This window comes from Tupaia chinensis, unplaced genomic scaffold (assembly GCF_000334495.1).
Source record: "Tupaia chinensis unplaced genomic scaffold, TupChi_1.0 Scaffold000661_1, whole genome shotgun sequence".
Taxonomy (NCBI): Eukaryota; Metazoa; Chordata; class Mammalia; order Scandentia; family Tupaiidae; genus Tupaia; species Tupaia belangeri.
Genome location: NW_006160183.1, coordinates 3729872 through 3752671, shown reverse-complemented (window position 1 = coordinate 3752671; position 22800 = coordinate 3729872). Strand labels below are relative to the sequence as shown.

General features: G+C 38.1%; 1 protein-coding gene across 3 annotated transcripts in view; it reads left to right on the top strand.

Moving 5' to 3' along the window:
- The window catches only part of PLEKHH2 (pleckstrin homology, MyTH4 and FERM domain containing H2), a 101761-nt gene that overhangs the window by 44261 nt on the left and 34700 nt on the right, over window positions 1-22800 (top strand). For all 3 annotated transcript variants that reach the window (XR_003551295.1, XM_006159910.3, XM_006159908.3), the window contains 9 exons: window positions 2455-2591; window positions 2684-2794; window positions 2954-3040; window positions 4581-4739; window positions 7649-7729; window positions 12261-12440; window positions 16820-16928; window positions 17985-18097; window positions 18333-18512. Coding sequence is in view for 2 of the 3 variants with exons in the window: in XM_006159910.3 (XP_006159972.1) it covers window positions 2455-2591; window positions 2684-2794; window positions 2954-3040; window positions 4581-4739; window positions 7649-7729; window positions 12261-12440; window positions 16820-16928; window positions 17985-18097; window positions 18333-18512 (1157 nt within the window). In the remaining variant the exon portion in view is untranslated. The remainder of the gene's footprint in view (window positions 1-2454; window positions 2592-2683; window positions 2795-2953; window positions 3041-4580; window positions 4740-7648; window positions 7730-12260; window positions 12441-16819; window positions 16929-17984; window positions 18098-18332; window positions 18513-22800) is intronic.

Genomic DNA, 22800 nt, shown 5'->3' with positions numbered 1-22800 from the left:
AATGCAGCACGGCATATCTGTTGCTTCTCAAACTGTGTGCCAGGGGACCTCTGGGCACTTCCAAACTCCTTAAGTTTAAATGACACTGCCCAGCTTTTGTTAGTTTATCACATTTTGTGTTTTGAATAGCCTCTTACCTTGCTCCCTACAGCCAGAATCAAGTCATGTCACACTTTTACTCAAAACCCTGTAATGGCCTGCAGTATAGCTATATGAGGCTATTTGAGATTCATTACAGTACTTTCTTATATCTGACCCATCTCCTTTTTATTCTCCCTTACTTGACTCCTGCTTTGCTAGTCCTCTTGCTGCTCCCAGAACATGCAGTGGAGGCTTTGATTTCAGGATCTTTGCACTGGTGTTCCCCACACCTGCCATTCTTCCTCTAACTGTCTGCATGGCTGCATCCTTTACCTCCTTAAGCAGTTTGCTCCAGTATTGCCTCATCAGTGAGATCTACTCTGACCACACCATTCAAGTGGCAGTGCTTTGCCCATTTTGTATTGCCAGCTCATATTATTCCCCTTAGTCTGCTCTATATTTTGCTTTTCCATAGCATTTACTGCCTGTTGGTCATCTGTCTCCTTCTACTAGAATCTGTGTTTCATGAAGGCAGGGATTTTTCTGTGTTGTTGTCTGCTCTATCTCTGTGACTTAGGACAGTTCTTGGTGCCCTGGCCCTGGGAATGGGAGCCTGAAATTTGCACTCCAACATTGCCTCTTACCTACCTGGACAAGTCTCTTAATCTGTAGGCCTTAGTCTCCTTTGGAAATAAAGGCATTAATCAATATACTTTCTGAGGTCTCTTAAAGCTTTAAATTGTTGTCATTCTATTAAAAATAAAGCTATTACTATTATCATAACTTACTTGTCTGAGTGAAATCAATAAAGAATAGTGTCACAAAGGTGACATTATCCTAATATGTCTCTTTTTTTTTTCCTAATATGTCTCTTAAGTGATAACAGACACTTTTTAAAATTGCTGGATACTATAATGAATAATGACCCAAGTTCTTGATTTTGTTTGATGTGTTAAAAATTTCAAGTTGTAGTTGCCTTCCAAATGTGGCTTGCAAATTGCACGTAGTTTTCTATAAAGGCAAGTAAATTATGGTGACAATGTTTCATTGAATTTTACTTTATAGCTACAGACAAATTAAATAGTCTATTTTACTTTTAAGTCTTCTTTTATGAATAATTTTTAAAATTTGTAAATTATTATACTAATTTATTACACTATATATATATATATATATATATACACTTTTAGAGAGGTTTTTGCTCTAGGATGTGTGAACTCGCCAGAAAGACAGAGACAGATAAAGAGACAGAAAGTGAGAAATCACCCCCCCACCATGGGAGATGGCCATTCCGCAATCCCTTCTCCTCTATTCTCCTCTTGGGATCTTGGGCACGCATGCACACACTCCTGGTGAATTTAAGTCACCAGGTCCGGGACTCAAACCATGGCTGACTACATAGGAGTCCAGCGACCTAGCCATTACGCCAACTGCTGGTCCTCTGAAATTATATTTTTAACACAAAATTACTTCAAAAGTAATTACAGAAATTAAGTAGTTTTAAAATGTGACTGTGGGGACCAGCAGATGGCATCGTGGTTATGTCACTGGACTCCCACATGGCCAACTGCACTTTGAGTCCCGGGCCTGGTAGCCTGAAAATTATACTGGGTTTGTGTACATGCATACCTAAGATCACAGGAGGAGAATGGAGGAGAAGGGATTGTGGTGTGGCCATCTCCCTACGGGAGTGATTTCTCTCTTTCCTCTCACTGTCTCTGTCTCTCTTTCTCTGGCAATCACGTGTGCCCTAAGACAAAAACCTCTAAAAAAAAATGGTTGTGCAGGTCAGCAGGTGGCATGGTAATTGGGATGCTCAATTCCCACATGGCCAACCATGGTTTGAGTCCTGAACATGGTGATTTGAAAATTATAGCCCAAAATCTTAGAGGAAAATAGAGAAGGGATTGCAGTGTGGCCATACCCCCTGGGGGGTGATTTCTCACTTTCCCTCTCTCTGTCTCTCTCCAGGGAGTGCACATACTCCATGCCAAAAAACATAGACAGGAAAAGGAAAAGAAGAAAAAATGTGATTGCACAAATCTTGATAAATGAAGGTTCAATATTTGTTTGCCATATGTATATCAATATATAAATACACATACTTTAAATTCTTAATAAATTTAAATGAACCTTACCAAAAAATTATTTTATTCTCCTTTAACTTCCTTAGAGATTTGTGTAACAATCTGTACTTCTTTGTTCTGTTCTATTTTTTTTTTTTTTAAACTTATTCGTGGCCAAAAGCATGAGAATAAATTTAGTCTAAAGAGGCTTATGATTTAGAAGTAATTGCATTCCTTAAAACTTGCAGCGGCATTTCGACCATACTCGTATTAAATATTAACTTCATTTATTTCTCTGTTCTTTTAGGTGTGTCTCTCTCTTCTGTGGCTTCAGAAAGTGATTATGCTATTCCTCCAGATGCCTACTCCACAGACACAGAGTATTCACAGCCAGAGCAGAAGCTCCTGAAAACTTGTTCATCTTCCAGTGATAATGGGAAAAATGTAAACACTGAATCAGATTTTTTTAAAAAAATAATGAATCAGTTTAAGCCTACAGAAGGAAAATTTAAATTTTTTAAATCTTTTAAAATTAGGAACCACTGGAAAAATCTGGCTATTTATTAAAAATGAGTGGTAAAGTCAAGACTTGGAAGCGGAGGTGGTTTGTTCTTAAAGGTGGTGAGCTACTTTACTACAAATCTCCGGTGAGTAGAAAGTGCTTGCAATTTAGAACTGAATTCCTCAAACTAGAAATCAAACTCCTGATAATTTTCTTTCCTGTAATGCAATAAATGATGCAAAGCATTTCTAATTATTGCTAATGGAGGTACTTTCTTTACATTTGGTTTTCTTCTTTGCTACAGAGTGATGTAATTAGAAAACCCCAGGGCCATATTGAACTTAGTGCATCCTGCAGTATTTTAAGAGGAGATAACAAGCAAACTGTGCAGGTACCTTTTTTACAGCTTTTTTTTTTTTTCATATTATGCAAAACTCAATTAAGCTAGCTAATAGAAAGGAGATTTGATGTTTCTATGCTTCTTTATTTACTTTGGGGTCAGTGTGATACCTCAAATGTGTGTGGGACCAGCCCCATAGCCTAGTGTTTAAAGGAGCCAGATCCAACATGACCAACCACAGTTTAAATCCTGGCTCCTGGGTGCATGGGCATATGTGTCCAGAATCCTGACAGAATGGAGAAATGGAAGAGAAGGCCTTGCAATGGTGTGATCGCACTTCATCAGTGGGTGCTCTCTCCTTCTCTTTCTCTCTCTGTTTCTGTTTCTCTCTGGCAAGTGCATGTGTCCTCTGGCACTTAAAAAAATTGTGTCGAATGCCATAATTTCTTGCTTAAATCCACAATACAAGCTACATTTGCATTGGGTGACTCCCATTACATTTTCTTCACTCTTTCTTTCTTTTATATTATTCTGTTCCTGTGTTTCATTTCCCAGGTATTTTCCAGCTGTCAGACTATTTTAGGGAAGGGTATTCTGATAAAGTGAATTCACAATGAGATGTTAGTAATATAATGTACTGTGACATTCAGGAGTGTTTGCATTTTGATACAGAATCTGAATATCACATTTCTTATGTGAACTTCCGATGCCATAACACCTAAATGGGAAAGATATTGGTAAGCAGAGGGCCTGTCCACTTTAGAGGAAGCTGCCTCCCATCCTACCCACACGCAAGGCCAGTCTTGCCAGAAACCTGTTAAATGTAAAACATATGCTACTAAGATAACTTGGTATATGTAATTTGAGTTCAAATACTTTTTTTCTGAAATTCCTTCAATAATCATTATTTTCTTATCTTGCTCCTTTGGAGAGTGGAAGACAACATTTGCCAGAAAGGTACATAATTCATATTGTCAGTAGATTTTACCTGAGAACTGCTTAACAGCTTGAAAGGAGAATGAGGGAGAGCTTTGTCACACAGCTTGGACATTTGTGAGCTTCTGAAATATTTGGAAATTTTCCAGCGAGGTTAGTTTGGGACTGGAAAATTGTGAGTTCTGTAATATCTGATCACATATTAGTTCTGAGAATTTCTCTTCTTATATACAGGTTTTTCTGATTTCATTTATAGTTGATTTATATTTATTTTTATAAGACTCCCCTTTCATTGCTAAAAATGTTTTATTTCTTCATAGTCTCCAATCATTCTGCTCCTTATTACAAATAACAGGAGCCCATAGCACATTTAAGGGAATTTAAAATCATAACTCAAAAGTTTAATACCATGAAAAGTTTTAAAGTAGACCAAAGTGAAAAAATTATTTCAACAAAAATATATTTATTGTTATTCTCACAAAACAGTTAAAATAGTCTAAATTATCATGGAGTCATTTATATAGAACATAGGATTAAAGGTTTAGCATGTATATTTACATGTTAAGCAATGCTTTTTGAGGAATAGATAAAGAAATGTTAACCATCCAGAATCTTTAGAATTTCCTTTCCTATCTCCTTTTCCATCCCATTCTAGTTGACCACTGAAAAACACACATACTATCTGACTGCAGATTCTCCCAATATTTTGGAGGAGTGGATTAAAGTATTACAGAATGTTCTTCGAGTTCAAGCTGCCAATCCCCTTTTCCTGCAGCCTGAGGGCAAACCAACTGTGAAGGGAATGCTCACTAAGGTAGGAACCGTAGCTGCTTAACGGTGTCAGGCAACTGTGTGAATTAGCCCTGCTGGTGATGAGATGTTGGTGTCAGAGATTATATATGTCAGATATTTATACTGTCTTGTGGTGGGGAAGAATATTTTAAGTATAGTGTGCAAGACAAAAGATGAAAAATGTCATTATTAGGGACCAGCAGTTGGTGTATTGGCTATGTCACTGGACTCCCATGTAGTCAACCACAGTTCAAGTCCTGGACCTGGTGCCTTAAACTCATGCCAGGCGTATGTACATGTGTGCCCAAGATCCTGAGAGGAGAATGGAAGAGAAGGGATCACGGCATGGCCATCCCCCCTTGGGAGTGATTTCTCGCTTTCTGTCTCTCTGTCTCTCTCTGTCTTTCTAGTGAGCACATGCACCTATAGCAAAAAAAAAAAAAAATCTCCAAAAAATTTTTATTTTGACTATAATACATAAAAATGTAAACGTTCTTTCTATAGACTCTTTTGTAGCAAAATTTTTAGAAGACAGATGAGAAACTTTGAGGAAATATTTCAAATGTGTGAAATACTTAACAAGCTTTTACTACTCAGTAAGTAAGGTAAGTAGAGGAAAGGGAAGGACACCATGGAAGACAGTAGAAGTAGTGGTAGAGATAAGAAATGCAAATGAACAAGGAACATATGGGACAATGCTTTCTTACCATTAACCATTATTTTTAAAAGCACTAGTTGAAATAACAGATATAATTTAAAATTTTTTTGATGAAAGGAAAGACTTTTTTTATATCTTTTTTGCCATGGGGTATGTGTGCTCACTGGAGAGACAGAAAAAGAGAGAGGTGGGGAACGTGAGAAATCATCTCCCCTGCGGAGATGGCCACATGCAGTCCTTTCTCCTCCATTCTCCTCCTGGGGTTTTGGACACATGTGTACATGTGCCTGTTGTGATTTTCAAGCTGCTGGACCAGGTTTTGAATAGCAGTCAGCCATATGGGAGTCCAGCACCCTAACCACCATGCAACCTCCTGACCCCAGCCGAGCATGTTTTTGAATCTGTTAGGTCCAGGGCTTGAACCACACAATCAACCAGATGGGATTCAGCTGCCATAACCACCATACCACTGGCTAACCCTTTCTTTCTAATTTTAGAAACTGAGGTGTTATTAATGTACTCAGAAATGCATAAACCCTAAATGTAGAGTTTGATAAGTTTTAAAAGATATTACTGTCACTCTGTCAAGATAGAGAACATTAACATCATCACAGAAAGATTTCCTCTATAACTTGGTTTATAATAAAGAAAAAAATGGGATAAATTTAGATGTAGAGTAGGGGTTAGCTTAAATACATGTTTATATAATCAGTCAGTTCCTGCTTATTCAGTCTCCAGGCTCATCCCACTAGTCATTAGTCCTATCTAGGTGCCTGACCAACCCCTGCATACTCAAGTTCAAGGCCTACCATGAGGTCAGCCCCTGTGGACCCAGGCTTCAGGCTGGCCCTCACAGATACAGGTTCTGGTTTACCCTCATGGTCCCAGGCTCCAGTTCTATCCCTGCATATCCAATTGACAGGTCCATTCCAGTAGATTCAGGTTCCAGGCCCAACCCTGTGGACCAGGCACTGGGCTAGCCTGGTTGAAGACTATTGGTCCATCTTGGACCATGCCCAAGTGGCTTGCCCAGAATCTCAGGATGGGCTGGTGATAAAGAGATTTCCCAGACAAATCTATTCTGCAAGGACTGGAAGAAGTCCCTACTTCTTGGGATCAACAGGTAGCTTAATGGTTACATTGCTGGACTCCCAAGTAGTTGACCGCAGTTCGAGTCCTGGACTCATTGGCTTAAAATGCATGCTGGGTGTGTGCGTGTGAGCATGCCCAAAATCCTGAGAGGAGAACAGAGGAGAAGACATTGCAGCATGGCCATCCCCTCTGGGGATGGTGGGGTGATTTCTCACTTTCTGTCTTTCTCTTTCTATTTCTCCAGTGAGTGTATGTGCCCTATAGCAAAAACTTCTCTATAAAAAAAAAAAAGTCTCTACTTCTTAAAATGTACAAATATCAACATAAGTCAACAAGAGACACGAGATACCAAGGAGACATAAAGTCACCGAAAGAACACAGTAATCTTCATTTCATGGTCCCAATGAAATGGAGATAAAGGAACTGCCTGGCAAAGAATTCAGAATAATGGTTTTGAGGGAGCTTAGTGGACCTCAAGAAAATAAAAGTGAAGTAATTCAGGAAATCAAGAAAATAATAAGTGGTGAAAATAAGAAACTTAAAGAGAGATTGAGCTTATTACCAAAATACCCCACAAATTCTGGAGCTAAAATGTACAACGAATGAAATGAATAATGCAAGAGAGTGTCAAGCACAGAACTGATCAAGCAGAAGAAAGAATCTGAACTTGAAGACAGGTTATTTGAAAACATACAGTTAGAGAAGAAAAAAGAAAAAAATGGAAAAGAATGAAGAAAGCCTTATGGGGCTTACAGGACAGCATCAAAAGAGCAAATGTTTGAGTTTGTGAAGGAGAAAAGATAGCAAAGTAGAAAGCTAAAAGAAATAATAGCAGAAAACCTGCCAGACAGCCACAAGGACTGTTGGAAACCCATGATACATAGAGGCTGTGACATATACTCGCTTGTGAAATTGGTACTTGTTTATCCCTCTTTGACTTCTCAGCCCTAGGCATGGTACTTGACACCTGGTAGACAATTCTTAAATGCTGGATAGTGAGCACTGCAGTAGGACATGCCACGCTACTATAACAAGTAAACAGCATTTGGACAGTCCAGGTGGAATATCATTTCCATCTTGGGAAGAACTGGACGTCTGTAGAACTTCGAATAGAGTGTATAAGCTATACTTGAAGGTGAAGTTCTGAACTACATTTCTAATTCTTTGAAATATGATTTCAGGTAAAACATGGCTACTCCAAGAGAGTCTGGTGTACGCTTATAGGGAAGACATTATATTATTTTCGTAGTCAAGAAGATAAGGTATGTATGTATTTTAATATGCTAATTAGAGGCATTTTTTTGTTTGTTGGTTATAGCTTTAAGTTTTCTCTTCCTTCTGTTGCTAGATAAAACTTTAGAATTTTTGTTAAGGTTAAAATTTGGTGTAAAATTTATTAAAAGGTAATAATATACCTATCAACTACAAGGGTCTTAATTCTGTTTTTTTTTTTTTTTTTTTTTGCTATAGGGTGCGTGCGCTTGCCAGACAGACAGAGACAGAGAGACAGAAAGCGAGAAATCACCCCCCAGGGAGGATGGCCATGCCGCAATCCCTTCTCCTCCATTCTCCTCTCGGGATCTTGGGCACACACGCACACGTGCCCAATGTGAGTTTTAAGCCACCACGTCCAGGATGCTAACCACGGTCGACTACATGGGAGTCCAGCGTCCAGCAACATAGCCATTACGCTAACTGCTGGTCCCAGGGTCTTAATTCTTAATCATATAAGCTGTAGCTGCTTTTAATTACTGCATCTTCTAAGGCCTGCCCTATCCACAATGATCAATTTCTCATGTTTTCTCAGGTTCTGTTTGACTAGATAAGGTTGGGAGAAGGGACTAGAAAGCTAGGAAAGAAGCCCTGGAGAGGAAAAAAACCAGTCCTTTTCAAGATCCTCAAATTCCTGGATACCACTTATCCATTTGCCTATTTATATCCTGTTTATTCATTTTTCAAATGACTCTCCTCCCTAAAAGAACTTGAATTACCTTCATATTTAGAATAAAAAGATGGGATTTTTAAGTCAGTAGGTAGTGCAGTAATTAAGGTGGCTGGATTCCCACATGGTCTACCAGGGTTCAAGTCCCAGACTCGGTGGCTTGAAAATCATGCTGGGCACGTGTGTGTGCATATTCAAATCCAGAGAGAATGGAGAAGGAATTGTGGTGTGGCCACCCCACTGGGGGTGATTTCTTACTTTTCTGTCTCTCTCTTTTCTGGCGAGTGTGTGCACCTATGGCAAAAACCTAAAAACAAAAAAGAATTTCTACCAAAACGGTATGTGCAGTCTTATGGGTGTTCTCTCTCACCTTCGGATTTGTGAACCTATAAAAATGGAAACAGCACAGGCCAGGAGTACTGATAATGATGTCCGCTTTGCAGAATAGCAGCCTGTGACAGATTACTGTGCCGACAAGACTAAAGTTCTTGGTTTAATGATCACGTGGGTCAGTTAGTATCTCTGTTTCCTTTTCACAGATTGCATCCTCAGGTCTGACCAGCTGTATTTAGAGTACATGTTGTTATTTTCAGTAGTGCTGATGGGATGGGAGTTAACATCATGCAATCATTAAAAACAATACCTCTGAAGGAATGTGGGAAACGATTCACATCTAAAAGCTACTTGAATAAGAACTGTAGGGCCAGCAGGTTGTGTGGAGGTAAAGGTAGCAGGATCCCACATGGCTGACTGTTCAGTTCACACCCCAGGTCCAGCAACTTGAGAAACACACCAGGCATGTGTGCATGCATGCCCAAAACCCTGAGGGGAGAATAAAGTAGAGTGGATTGCAGCATGGTCATCCCCCTGAGGCTGATTTTTCACTTTCTCTGTCTTTCTCTGGTGAGCAGACGTTCCCCATAGCAAACTAAACAAAAAAGGAATTGTATATTCAGTATAATCCTGATCTATTATTCAGGAAAGTAGAAGTCACTGTGTATATTTCAGGTATTAAAGTTTTAATACAGAATTAAGGACCTACCTAACTTTTAGAAAACTTACATAACTTGTCTATGTTTTAGAAAAGTTAAGGAAATAGAAGTCAGGAAAACTGCCATTGAAGGTCAGAGTTTTCACTAGGTCTGAGAATTAAATTGACAGAAGACAAATGACAGGTAAAAGTATACAGATTTGTTTGATGTAAATTTTATGTGACTTAGGAGCCTTCATAAGGAAACAAATACCAAAGGATTTAGAGTTGAACACTTACATATTGAGTAGGTAAAAAGTAGTAAATTGTGAAAGCAAGAAAGCACAGGGACTTAGCTAAGCTAGGATAGTTCATTGTTTAGAAAGTGAGTAGGAGGGCCAGCAGGTGACATGGTGGTTGAGGGACTTCCACATTGGCTGACTGCAGTTCGGATCCCGGACCTGGCAGCTGCTTTCTCATTTTTTCTCTCTCTTTCTTTCTCTGTCCCTCTCTGGTCAAATCAAAATAAATAAATAAATTTAAATTAAAAATAATAATTATTTTTTTAAAAAGTGAGTAGGAAGATATGGGTTAATTTAACAAGGTTTGTTTGTACAAATTTCCCTTGGCCTCGACTTCCTGTCCTTTGTAAGTACATTATTTTTTGGGGGGTACAAGGAAGACCTCTTCCATTTGAGGTTCTTATCTCATGCTTTTGGGAACAAAAAGAGAAGGGTCAGAACACCCTTCTTCCACCCACTGTTTTTTTTTTAGAAATGCCTCTATCTCAAAAATAATCCTTATGTCAAAGTGGTGTCTTTTAGGGGGGCATGTTCTGCATCCTTTCGTTTTGATCCTGAGTGAGATGAAACACCAATCGAGGGTTTTGACCAGAGCATGCACGTGGTCTTCCCTGCCTAACAGGAACATTCCGCATCTATTTAAGAGATTGCAGAGAGTAGGGAAGAGACCATTTAAGAGGCTATCACAATAATCCAGGCGAGAAAGGGTTGTGCTTTCACAGTGGCCGTGGAGGTGTGGGAAGTATCCACAAACTAGATCTATTCTGAGAGTCTTGGCAATAGGATTTGTTGACTAAAAATATCTGAGATATGAGAGAAAGAAAAGGACCAGTGTTGATGCCAATGTTTTTGGTCCAAACAGCTGGAAAGATACAATTGCCAACAACAGAGATATGGAAGGCTAAGCAGAACAGGTTGTCAGGGAGGACAAGGTAAGTTTGAGATACTCTTAGACATCAGAGTAGAGATAAATGGGTCTGGAATTACAAATGTGGGAGTAGCCAACACATGCTGGAGCTAAAACCGTAAGCTGAGATGAGATCAGCCAGGGAGTGCGTGCACATGGAAAAATCTCAAACACCAGGCCCTGGAACTTGGCGTGGAAGTGTCTTTGTAGTTAGAATGAGCTTTTTCAGAACTGCAATTGCAAATCTGGCCAAATAGTTTAGAAGTAATAGGTCTGAAGCAGACTATGTATTTTCTTGGAATAAGCATACTTAATTAAAGCAAAAGTTTTTAAACAGATATACTAAATATTCACAGCAGATATGTTTGATTTTGTCACAAAAGGGTAGATAAATGTAATGTAAATCAACCTTAGGAAGTTTTTAAAAATTATTTAATTTTATTTATTATTATTTAATTTGACCAGAGAGAGACAGAGAAAGGGAATATGAGAAAGTAAGCCTCCAGGTCTGGGACTTGAACTGTGGTCAGCCATATGGGAGTCCAGCGCCCTAACCACCTTGCCACCTGCCAGCCCAAGGAAGTTTTTCTTAAAGATGGAGAAAATCATGACATTATTTTGTGATACATTACATGCGTTAATAAACAGTCTCTAAACACTCCTCATGTATTGAGATTTGGGGTAATACTTAATCTTCGCACAATCTGTCAGATCTTGTTATTTTTTTCTTTGAACAGTATTGACATCCTATCTACTCTTGTCCTTTGGTCCAATAGCTTAATCAAATCACTGATTAATTCTGTGGGAGGAAAAAAACAAGTGGAGTAAATATTTTGACTAAATTATTACTAATTAGTTGACTAGGTAATGGGTCATTTTCAGTCTAGCGGAATAATCTGGACCACAATACAGAAGTAACTTCTTGTTCTTTCCTTAAAAGTTTAATGTCTACGGACTAGCAGATGGCGTAATGGTTACATTGCTGGACTTCCACTTAGTCTACCTCAGTTTGAGTCCCAGATGCGGCAGCTTAAACCTCACACAAGGCATGTGTGCATGCATACCCAGGATCTGGAGAAGAGAACGGAGGAGTAGGGATTGCAGTGTGGCCATTCCTCCTGGGGGGTGATTTCTTGCTTTCTGCCTCTCTGTCTCTCCGGCGAGCATACATGCTCTATAGCAAAAATCTCTCTCTCAAAAAAAAAAGTTTAATGTCTACTGTTCATTTTTTTTTTTTTTTGAGAGGTTTTTGTTATAGGGCACATGGGCTTGCCAGAAAGATAGAGAGAGACAGACAGAAAACGAGAAATAACCCCCTAGAGGGGATGGCCATGCCACAATCCCTTCTCCATTCTCTTGGGATCTTGGGCACACATGCACACACGCCCTGCATTGAATTTTAAGCCACCAGGTCTGGGACTCGAACCACTGTTGACTATATAGGAGTCCAGCAATGTAGTCATTATGCCATCTGCTGGTCCCCATATTATTATTTATGCTACAATTTGGGTCGTTGCTACTACTTTTGTCACATATAGATAATAAAATAGCCTCTAGACATTCTTTTTTTAAAAGTGTGCTTTAAAAATATAAAAATGAAAAGAACTATGAAAAATTTTAATATGAAAATCTTAGAAAGTGCCTGCCTTATAATTACCAACATTTACTTTAGTTTCCTTTAGGTCAGATCAAACTTTGGGAAGCTAAAGTTGAAGAGGTTGACCGATCCTGTGATTCAGATGAAGATTATGAAGCCAGTGGACGTAGTCTGTTATCCACACATTATACCATTGTCATCCACCCCAAAGACCAAGGTCCAACTTACCTCCTGATTGGATCCAAGCATGAAAAGGTATTTAAAGACTTATTGATTGACCCAGCCATGGTGGCACACTGGTAAAAATGCTTCTGCTCTGCAGGCTGTGGAAGACCCGATTCAATTCCAGGACTACCCTAAAAAATGTGGTGGTGGTGTGCACCTATTGTCACAGCTACTCAGGAGGCTGAGCCAGGAGGATCTCAACAGGAGACCCTGTCCTAAAAAACATTGTTTAATAATAATAATAATAATAATAATAATAATTACTTATTGGTTTGTTTAGAATGATTTAGATTAATATTATTCAGGTTTGGGTAGTATTTTTTCAAATCAATTTTATGGAATGAAAAAACAGAATTTTTCTAAAGACTTTTTATTTTATTTTCAGAAATTCTTTACCTCTCTAGAAACAAGCCTTCTTCAAATATATCATTTTTCAAACATTGATAAAGTAGTCCTCAAGTCTGAAATTTGTGAATGATGTTAGAAGAAAAAGGTTTTTTTTTCTTTAAAAAAAAAAACTATGTCTAAATAAAATATGAAAAAATAAAAATAAATTAACAAATATAAATAAAAAAGGAAAAAAACCTATTTATTTATTTATTTGTTTATTATTATTCTTCAATTTGACCAGAGAGAGAGTGGGAAAGCAAACCCTATGGTCTGGGACTTAAACTGTGATTGGCCATGTAGGAGTTCAGCACCTTAAACACCAAACCACCTACTGACCCTGACAAAGGGTTTTTTAATCAGATATATCTGATATTTTAGACTAGTTTTTTTGATGACTCTAAGCCCTCCACCTTCTATTTCTGACTGTTTTTCAATAAAATTTTGGTTTCAATAAAAAAAAACTTAATTATTTTATGTTTTATTCCATGTATAAGTAGTCATATATGATAAAGGAGTCATCAAAAATTAATAGGGAAATAATGGATTATTCAGTACATAGTATGTGTTTATTATATTCAGACTAAATTGGTTATTTAGGAAAATTTATAGCTTATACTTACATACATGCAATACACATATAGCAAAATAATTCCAGTTGAAATTAAATAGTTAAAAGAGTTCAATAAATTTTTAAAAGTCTTTATATGATCTCTGAATAGAGAATAGTTTCTAAGAAATAAAGGTAAGAAATCACAGTAGAAATGGTTTTTAGATTTGCTTACAAAAAAATTAAATACTTCTTGGGGCCAGGGGGTGATTTAGCAGTAATGCCAGTGGACCCAAAAGGGGCATGTTCTGGGTTCCCATCCCAGGGCCTCCCTGAGCTCAGTGGGCTCACATATGTGCCTATGACCTCTGCCAGCCGAGACTAGGGGTGGGTCATGATCTGAGGACTCTGTTTGGGGTGCCTATCTCTTTCTCTGTTTCTCTCATGGAAGAGCTAAAATAAGCTTTTTATAAAAAAATGAAATATTTCTTGATATCAAATGAAGTCATAAGAATAACTAAAAACAATACCAAAAAAAAAAAAGTGTGTCACAGGTGGCTTTTTTATCTGTAGCACAGGTGACTTTTTTATCTGTAGCATAAACAAGTCTTAAAGTTATCGCTGCTGGGGACCAGCAGGTGGCATGGTAGTTAAGGTGCTGGACACTCCCACATGGCCAACCACAGTTCAAGTCCCAAACCTAGTGGCCTGCTGTCTTTCTTTCTCTTTCTGTCTTGCTCTGTGTGTCTCTCCTGGTCAAATTAGGAATAAATGAAAGAACAGATAAAGTTAAATAAATAATTCTTTTAAAAATTACACTGTTAATATTAAGCATTGTTTTTGACCATATATGTCAGGCAAGATGCTAAGGGTATCTCATCTTCCTCCTTACAATTACTCTCTGTTGGAGATAATCTATTTCCATTTACAGATGGAAAAATAGATGTACTTTCCTTTGGTCATTCATCTGGCAAGAGACAGAGTTGGTATTTAGACTCCTAACTCTGATTTCAGAGCTCTTGTTTCTGAATGCTTGCCTCTACTGCCTCCCATTTAATTTTAAAAATACTGAGTCCAGAGGCCAGCAGGTGATGTAGTGATTAAGGTACTGGACTCCCACATCATCAACTGTGGTTTGAATCCCAGACCTGGCAGCTTGAAAATTATGCCAGGCATGTGTGTGTGCACGTCCAAAAACCCAGGAGGAATATGGAGAAAGAGAAGGGATTATGGTGTGGCCATCCTCCCTGGCAGGTGATTTTCCACTTTCCCCTTCCCTGTCTCTCTCTCTTTCTCTTCTCTTCAGTGAGCGCGCACGTCCTATGGCAAAATTTACTTTAAAAAAATTGAGTCTAATAAAATAATGGAAGACCCAATGAACAACTTATTGAGGAGGTGAACAGATAATTAATGCTTAGACTCATCTGTAATAGAAGAAATGCAAATTTAAAAAGTGATAAATCTCAGGCCAGCCAAGAGACATGGTGGTTAAGGTGGCTAGATCCCATATAACTACTGCATGGTTCAAGTCTGGACCCAGCAGCTTGTAAAACAAGCCAGGCACATGTGTATATGTGCCTAAAATCCAAAGAGAATGGAGGAGAAGGGATTATGGTGTGGCCATCCCCCCAAAGGGGTGATTTCTCACTTTATCTCTCCCTCATGAGCACATATGTCCCAGAGCAAATTTTAAAAATTAATTAATCTTTTTTTTTAAAGAGGTTTTTGCTATAGGGCGCGTGCGCTCGCCAGCCAGACAGAGAGACATAGAGACAGAAAGTGAGAAATCACCCCCCGGGGGGATGGTGCACTGGGTCCGGTACGTGAACCGCGGTCGACTACATGGGAATCCAGCGACATAGCCATTACGCTAACTTCTGGTTCCCAAAATTTAATTAATCTTAAGAAAAGGTGAAAAGTGATAAAATTGTTAGTGTCTGAAATTATCAAAACAATGTTTAAATTATATTTGTGAGATTATGATGAAGGAAGTAAGTACTCATACATTACTGGTGAGAGTATAAATTGATAAACACTCTGAAAAGTAAGTACTTACAGGGCATCAACCAAGAGATCTTAAAAAAAATGCTCAATGATCATACCCTAGTAATGACTCATAATTTTGTTTCAGAGGATATGTACCAAGGAAATTATCAAAAATGCAGCCAAAGATTTGTGTACAAATTTGTTGGACATATTATTTTTAAAGTAATCCTCTTTCTGAAATACTTTAAATGCAGAACTATAACAAGTACTCTGTTTAATTAACAGATGTCAGCTGTCACAGTATTTTTTGTTAGTGAGAAATTAGTAGCCTTGGGACCAGCAGTTAGCGTAATGGCTATGTTGCTGTACTCCCACGTAGTCGACCGTGGTTCGCATCCCGGACCCGGTGGCTTAAAACTCACGCCGGGCGCGTGTGTGTGCGTGCCCAAGATCCCAAGAGGAGAATGGAGGAGAAGGGATTGCTGCGTGGCCATCCCCCTGGGGGGTGATTTCTCGCTTTCTGTCTGTCTGTCTGGCAAGTGCATGCGCCCTATAGCAAAAACCTCTAAAAAAAGAAAAAAAGAAAAAAAAGAAATTAATAGCCTCATCTAAATAGTCAACAACATAAAATTAATTAAATAAATATGATATATCTATATAAGAGAACATTCTGTAACCATTAAAACTTGTTCGTAAAGATTTTCTAGCAATAAGGGAGTGCTTATACCTGCATTAGTAAAATTAAAGAATTATGACGACCTATTTTAGTGTATTAACCATGTAAAAATCTAACATACATATGTTTATCATCAGAGTGAAAGTCAAAGACTAGCAGTTACTTTGAGGACTGGAAATCACTGGACATTTTCTTCTTTAAAATTTTTTGGATTTCCTTAGTAGACTGTATACTATTAACTTAGAAGTCAGATTTGAAATTTGGTAGAATTTATTGTATTTCTTTAAAAAGTACTAGCTGGTGGGCCAGCAAGTGGCATGGTGTTTGGGGCGCTGCACTCCCACATGGCTGACCACGGTTCAAGTCTCGGACCTGGTGGCTTGCTTTCTCACTTCCTCTCTCTCTCTCTCTCTGTCTCTCTCTGATCAAACTGGAAAATAATAATGATAATAATAATAAATAAAGTTAAAATAAAATAATTCTTTAAAAAAAAAGTACTAACTGGTTGTCTAGTCTAGTCTAGTCTCTTAACATTGTATTACTCACCTTAATCTCGTCATGCTTTTCTAAGAAAAATGTATAGAAAAATAATAAAAATGTAAACAGTGGGAAAAGGTAATATGAGTGTAATGCAAGTGAGCCTGCATTAGAATTGTTTGATGTAATGGCTTTTAGTTGTTACTTAAAAATTTAATAAGTGATTTCTTTTCATTCTCAAAGTTGTCTACTATTTATGCAGGTTGTTCTTTTCCTTCAGTAATGGACATTGTATCCTGGTTAACATTTCTGTTAATATGTTCTCCTTTCAAGGACACTTGGCTTTATCATCTGACTGTTGCAGCTGGAAGTAACAGTGTGAATGTTGGATCTGAATTTGAACAACTGGTTTGCAAATTGCTAAATATAGAAGGGGAGCCTTGTAAGTTCATGAATGTATGAGGGTTTATGGTTTATGAAGTAGAACCCAACTCCTTTAGCCTAATGGAGTTTTCACTTTGTGGATTCCTGTTTTCCTATAGTATATCCATTTTTTCATTGACTTTTCTTATTGGGTTGTAGGAAAAGCCATTATGTGTTTTGCTGTTTTCTATGCAAAAATGATTTTTTCTGACCCAATGGACCAGACTTCTCACTGTGTTTTTTAGGCTCCAGGCATTATTCTCTGATATGCCATGACACTTCACAGCCTTCTGCCTTTGCTCACATTGCTCCCTCTGCTTAGAGCACTGGCATCCTTTGCAGTCCTCACCAACAAGAGGAAATCCTACCTACCCATAGGTGATCCCCTAGCCAGCCGCTTCAGTTCAGAATTCAGTGTCCTTTGCCACTTAACTCTTAGAGCATTCGTAGCTTTGCATTGAAATTAATTTTTAGGCATTACACTAACCTCAGCATTAGGAAAGGGGTCAACACTCTCGTTTCTCTCCAGTTTCCTCATTGCGAGCCTGGATCCTATCCTATGCTTTACATACCCACAGAAACCACAACTGCTTTGTCATGTACAGCATGGGGATTTAGTAAATGTTGGTTTTAGAAATGACTTCAAGTTCCTCTTTATATTAAATCATCAGGAAAGTCCGTGCAAAACTGTGTCCTGGCTTTCCCAGTCACCCAACATCTGCTTGTATTTTGCCACCTTCTCTCTAGATCTTTCCCCATCTTCTTGTGCTAGTCATCCTTCCTTGGTCACCAGTCTTTAGCACATTGAAACAATGTGATAATGTTCTGGTGAACTTGTAGTCTAGTAAATTAGATCCCAACACAGCCAGATTTTAAAAAAATCTAATATAGAAACATGGGAATCCCAGAGGCCAGGCAGCCAAAATAAAATAATGTTGTCAAATGTTTTTTCCGTATTTTGTGAGTAACAGTTGTGAGCCAGGCCAGATGAGTTAATTTCTAAAGGTTAATTTAATGGGAAGCCCAAATACATGAATCCTTCAGTTTTCTCCTAATATTTTATTCTGTACCGCAGCTTCTCAGATATGGAGGCACCCCATTTTGTGTCACAGCAAAGAAGGAATTATGTCCCCTCTGACAACACTGCCTTCTGAAGCTCTACAGACGGAAGCTATTAAATTATTTAAGGTAAAATAGTTGTATGTTGTTAAATAACTTTATTAAATTAGAAAAAATAATGTGGGTATTCAAGTTTCACTCACTCTTAAGAGAATTAAAAAGGATTATTATTATTATTATTATTAAGAAAAATTATTGAAATAAAATTAGGTGAAACCATTGCTAAAAAGAGAATCAACATAGTTCATATAGAATAAATTGAATCATTTCTCACCTGGAGTATATCTTTTTTTGTTTAATTCAGACCTGCCAGCTGTTTATAAATGCAGCAGTTGACTCCCCTGCAATTGATTATCACATATCTCTAGCCCAGAGTGCTTTGCAAATCTGTCTGACACATCCTGAGCTACAAAATGAAATTTGCTGTCAGCTTATTAAGCAGACAAGACGAAGACAGCCACAGAATCAGCCAGGACCGTTGCAGGTATATACTGAGACATAAACATGCAATTTAAAAGGATGTTGTTCTTCTGATTGTAAGAATGATACACATTCAATATAGACATTTGGAAACTACAATAAATGTGAGAAGGAAAATAGCCATTAATTTGTTGATACATATTATGTTGGCTATTTATGTATTTATATGTTTATATGGAAATGTATATGTGTGTGTAGATATACACATGCCATTTTTATATTACTGGAGTTATAGTGTGTATATACATATTATTTTTTTTTGAGAGAGAGAGAGATTTTTGCTACTGGGTTCATGCACTTGCTGGAGTGACAGAGACAACAGAGAGAAAGAGTGAGAAATTACCCCCCAGTGGGGATGGCCACACCATAATCCCGTCTTCTTTCTTACATTGGGATTTTGGGCATGCATGCATGCATGCACACATGCCCAGTGTAAGTTCCTGAGTCCAGGACTCAAACTGCAGTCAACCATGTGAGAGTCCGGTGCCTTAACCACTACGCCACCTGCTGGATCCAACAGTGTGCATATTTTTAAACTATAGAACATAATCATTTCCTCTAGATACCTACACATTCTTCAAAACATTAACAATTATATTAATATCAATTGCTATATGATTAAGTTTTTCTAATTATTTTTCTTATAATAAATATCTCCACAGTAGACATCTTTGAGGCTATATTTTGTGCACTAGGCCAGTGAATTCCTTTCAACTGGTTTCTAGAATTTCTCTGAATCTTCAGCAATAGTCTGTATAATTCTTTTAAATTTGTTCCAGGTAAAGTATTTCATTATTGATTTAGGATTCATTTCATTAATTATTATTAATGAAGTTGAATGTATTTTTCAGGTGTTTTGTAGTGATTTGTGTTACTCTTTAATGACCACCTGTTTTTATCTTTGCATATTGATTCCCTGTTAATAGAATAAAACAGAAATGTCTTACCCTAGTATACAGGACTCTCGAGGTGGAATCAAAGTCTTATGGGACTTGATATTTATCCAGTTTGTGGAAAAGAGTACAAAATGTGTTACTCTTGCACATTTTTAAAAACATATGACCATGTAAACACAGTTGATGGGACACTTCCCAGAGTCTTGGAAAGGGCCTGTGCACAAGAGGGTGTCTGAAACTTGAGCTTCATTTTCGTCCAGAGCCCTTCAGAATCTAGCTCCTCTGCCTCTCCTTCCTCCATTTCTTGCCTCTCGTATAAAGTGAATGAATAAACTTGTCCCATTCTTCAAACATGTGGGAGGCTGCGCACCAGCGAATATCGCTGGTTTCTCAAGAGAGCAAACAACTACACAATGACAAAGGCCATGATTGGCTTCCCTTCAAAACCTCACCTTCAAAACCATACTCTGATTGGCCACTTCCCATAGCAAATCGGTGAGCTTAGAATCCCTCAGATTTGCATATCCGGCACCTCATGATTGGTCCACAAAAGCAACCAATCATAACCCACCTTTTACAATCCTTCATTCAACCAATCACTGCCCACCAACATGTATATAACCACGATCCCTAGCCCACAATCGCCAGACGACCCTGAAGACCCTGAAGAGTTGTGACACCGCTTCGTCTCTGGACAACCCTGAAGAGTTGTAACACTGTGTCATCTCCTTGCTGCCCACAATAAACGGACGACTCTGAAGAGTTGTAACACTGCATCGTCGTCGCACTGCATCGTTGTCGTGTTGTAACACTGCGCTGTTCGTTGTTCTCTCACTCCTTCCCTCAGGAAACCTGTTCGACTGTCCCCCGGGTTGGGACACAAACACACCCTGCTTTTGCAATATTCTCCACCCTGCACCTAGCAATATTCCTGTTAACTGGATCATTTTCCTACCTATAGGCTTTATAGTCCAAGTCACGCAATATCATCTCCGTTAATTCATTTTCAATTCCCACAGCAATTAGTTATTTCCTCCATTGGTTTTACTTTAACACAATTAAATCATGATATTACGATGCTATATTATAATTTATTGTTTAAATATATAACTGTCTCCTATTAGACTGCAGGCTCCTCAAGGGCAAGGACAGTGACTACTCCCCACTCCTTTTTATTTAATATTTTAAAAATTATTGATGTTGCGACCAGCAAATGACACAATGGCTACGTCGCTGGACTTCCATGTAGTCAACTGCAGTTTAAGTCCCAGACCCGGTGGCTTAAACTCATGCCAGGTGTGTGTGCATGTGTGCCCAAGATCCCAAGAGGAGAAAGGAAGAGAAGGGATTTCGGTGTGACCATGCCCCCTGGGGAGTGATTTCTTACTTTCTGTCTCTCTACTTTCTGTTGAGCGCATGCACCTTATAGCAAAAACCTCTCCAAAAAATATATATAGTATATAGATAGATAGATGTTATTCTCACTTAATGTAAAAATATAGGGGAAGGAGAATAGAACAGAGCACAGGAAGAAGAAAAATCACATGTAATCCTGTTGCCTAAAGACAACCTTTAGCTGTGATGAAAAAGGAACCCTTTTGCATTATTGCTGGAATATAAATTAGTACAACTACTGTGGGAAACAATATGGAGGTTCCTCAAAAATTTACAAGTAGAACTACTATATGACTCCTTGATATTTACCCAAAGGACAGGAAAACACTCAGTCAAAGACACTTGCACATCCATGTTTATTGCAGCATTATTCATAATAGCTAAAACATGTAATCTGTGTTAAGTCCCCAGTAGTTAATGACTGGACCAAAAAAATGTGGCATATACACATATGGAATACTACTCAGCAAGAACAGCAAGGCTTTGTCATTTGATACAAAGTGGACGAATATAGAAGAATTCATGTTAAGTAATATGCCAGACTATGGAAGACAAATAGTTTATGTCTCTGCTCAATATACACTAAACATCTATACTCTATGGCAGAAATTAATGAAGGCATAACATAATAGTACAGAGGACAAGTATAGATACCGAGACTGTATGGTAGGGGAGTGGATAGCAGGGAGTGGGTGGCAAGGGCTCAGGTGAAAACAGACACAAAGATGTAAGATTCTTTGTTGAAAATGGTATTTGGTAATACCTTTGATTTGACTATCATACACTGCATGCATGCTTTGAAAAATTATATTACACACTATAAAGATGTACAATTAAATGTAAACAAGAAATTTTAAAATGAAAAAGAGATTTAAAAAGAAAAATAACCTCTGTTAGTATTTTTACTTTTTTTTTGTTTTTTTTTTTTAGATTTTTTTGCTATAGGGCATCTGCACTTGCTAGAGAGAAACAGAGAGAGGGAAAGTAAGAAATCACCCCTTGGGGAAAGACCACGTTGCAGTTCTTTTCCTCCATTCTCCTCTTGGGATTTTGAGCACACATGCACATGCACCTGATGGGTTTTTGAAGCCACCAGGTTTGGGACTTGAACCAGAGTTAGCCATGTGGGATCCAGCACCTTTACCACCATGTCACTTGCTGACCTTCTGTTAATATTTGTATACATGTCCTTTATTTATATGTGTTTAGAAGACTTAAAAATATTTGTGGAAAAATTATAATTAAATTAGAAGTTTATTTGATGCAAAGAATTTGAAATCTATATGTAGTTTTTTCAGGACCCGCAGTTGGCGTAATGACTATGTCACTGGACTCCCATGTAGTTGACCACACTTCGAGTCCCGGACCCGGTGACTTAAACTCACGCTGGGCACGTGTGCGTGCGTGTCCAAGATCCCGAGAGGAGCATGGAGGAGAAGGGATTGCAGCGTGGCCATTCCCCCTGGGGGGGATTTCTCGTTCTCTGTCTCTCTGTCTCTTTCTGTCTTTCTGGTGAGTGCACGTGCCCTATAGCAAAAACTTCTCAAAAAAAAAAAAAAGAAGAAAAGAAAAAAGAAAGAAATCTATATGTAGTTTTTTCCTGATACACATTTTCCATGAACTTCTTGAAGACCTCACGTATGTATATATGAATGTATGATTTGGTTTGGTTTAAGTGATTTCTCACTATGTTGTAGTCAGCCTTTCTCAAAGCACTTGCTTATATTCAGTTAATGTCTAAATTTGTATGTGAACAAAAAAGGAACAGTGTCCTTAATTTTTTAGTGCAATGTCAAAAAGAACTACCATATCCACATGTGCTTTGGTAATCGGTTGTATACACATTTAGATAACCATGGATCTGACCCAATGTAGAGTTTTTATGTTTTAATGTATTATAACTGCTCCGAACAGGTAATATATATGTGAAAGAAGGAAAATATTTTTGGGTAAAGAGAGACTATCATCAGCCCATTGCTCTTTTCGTCTGTGTCAGTCACA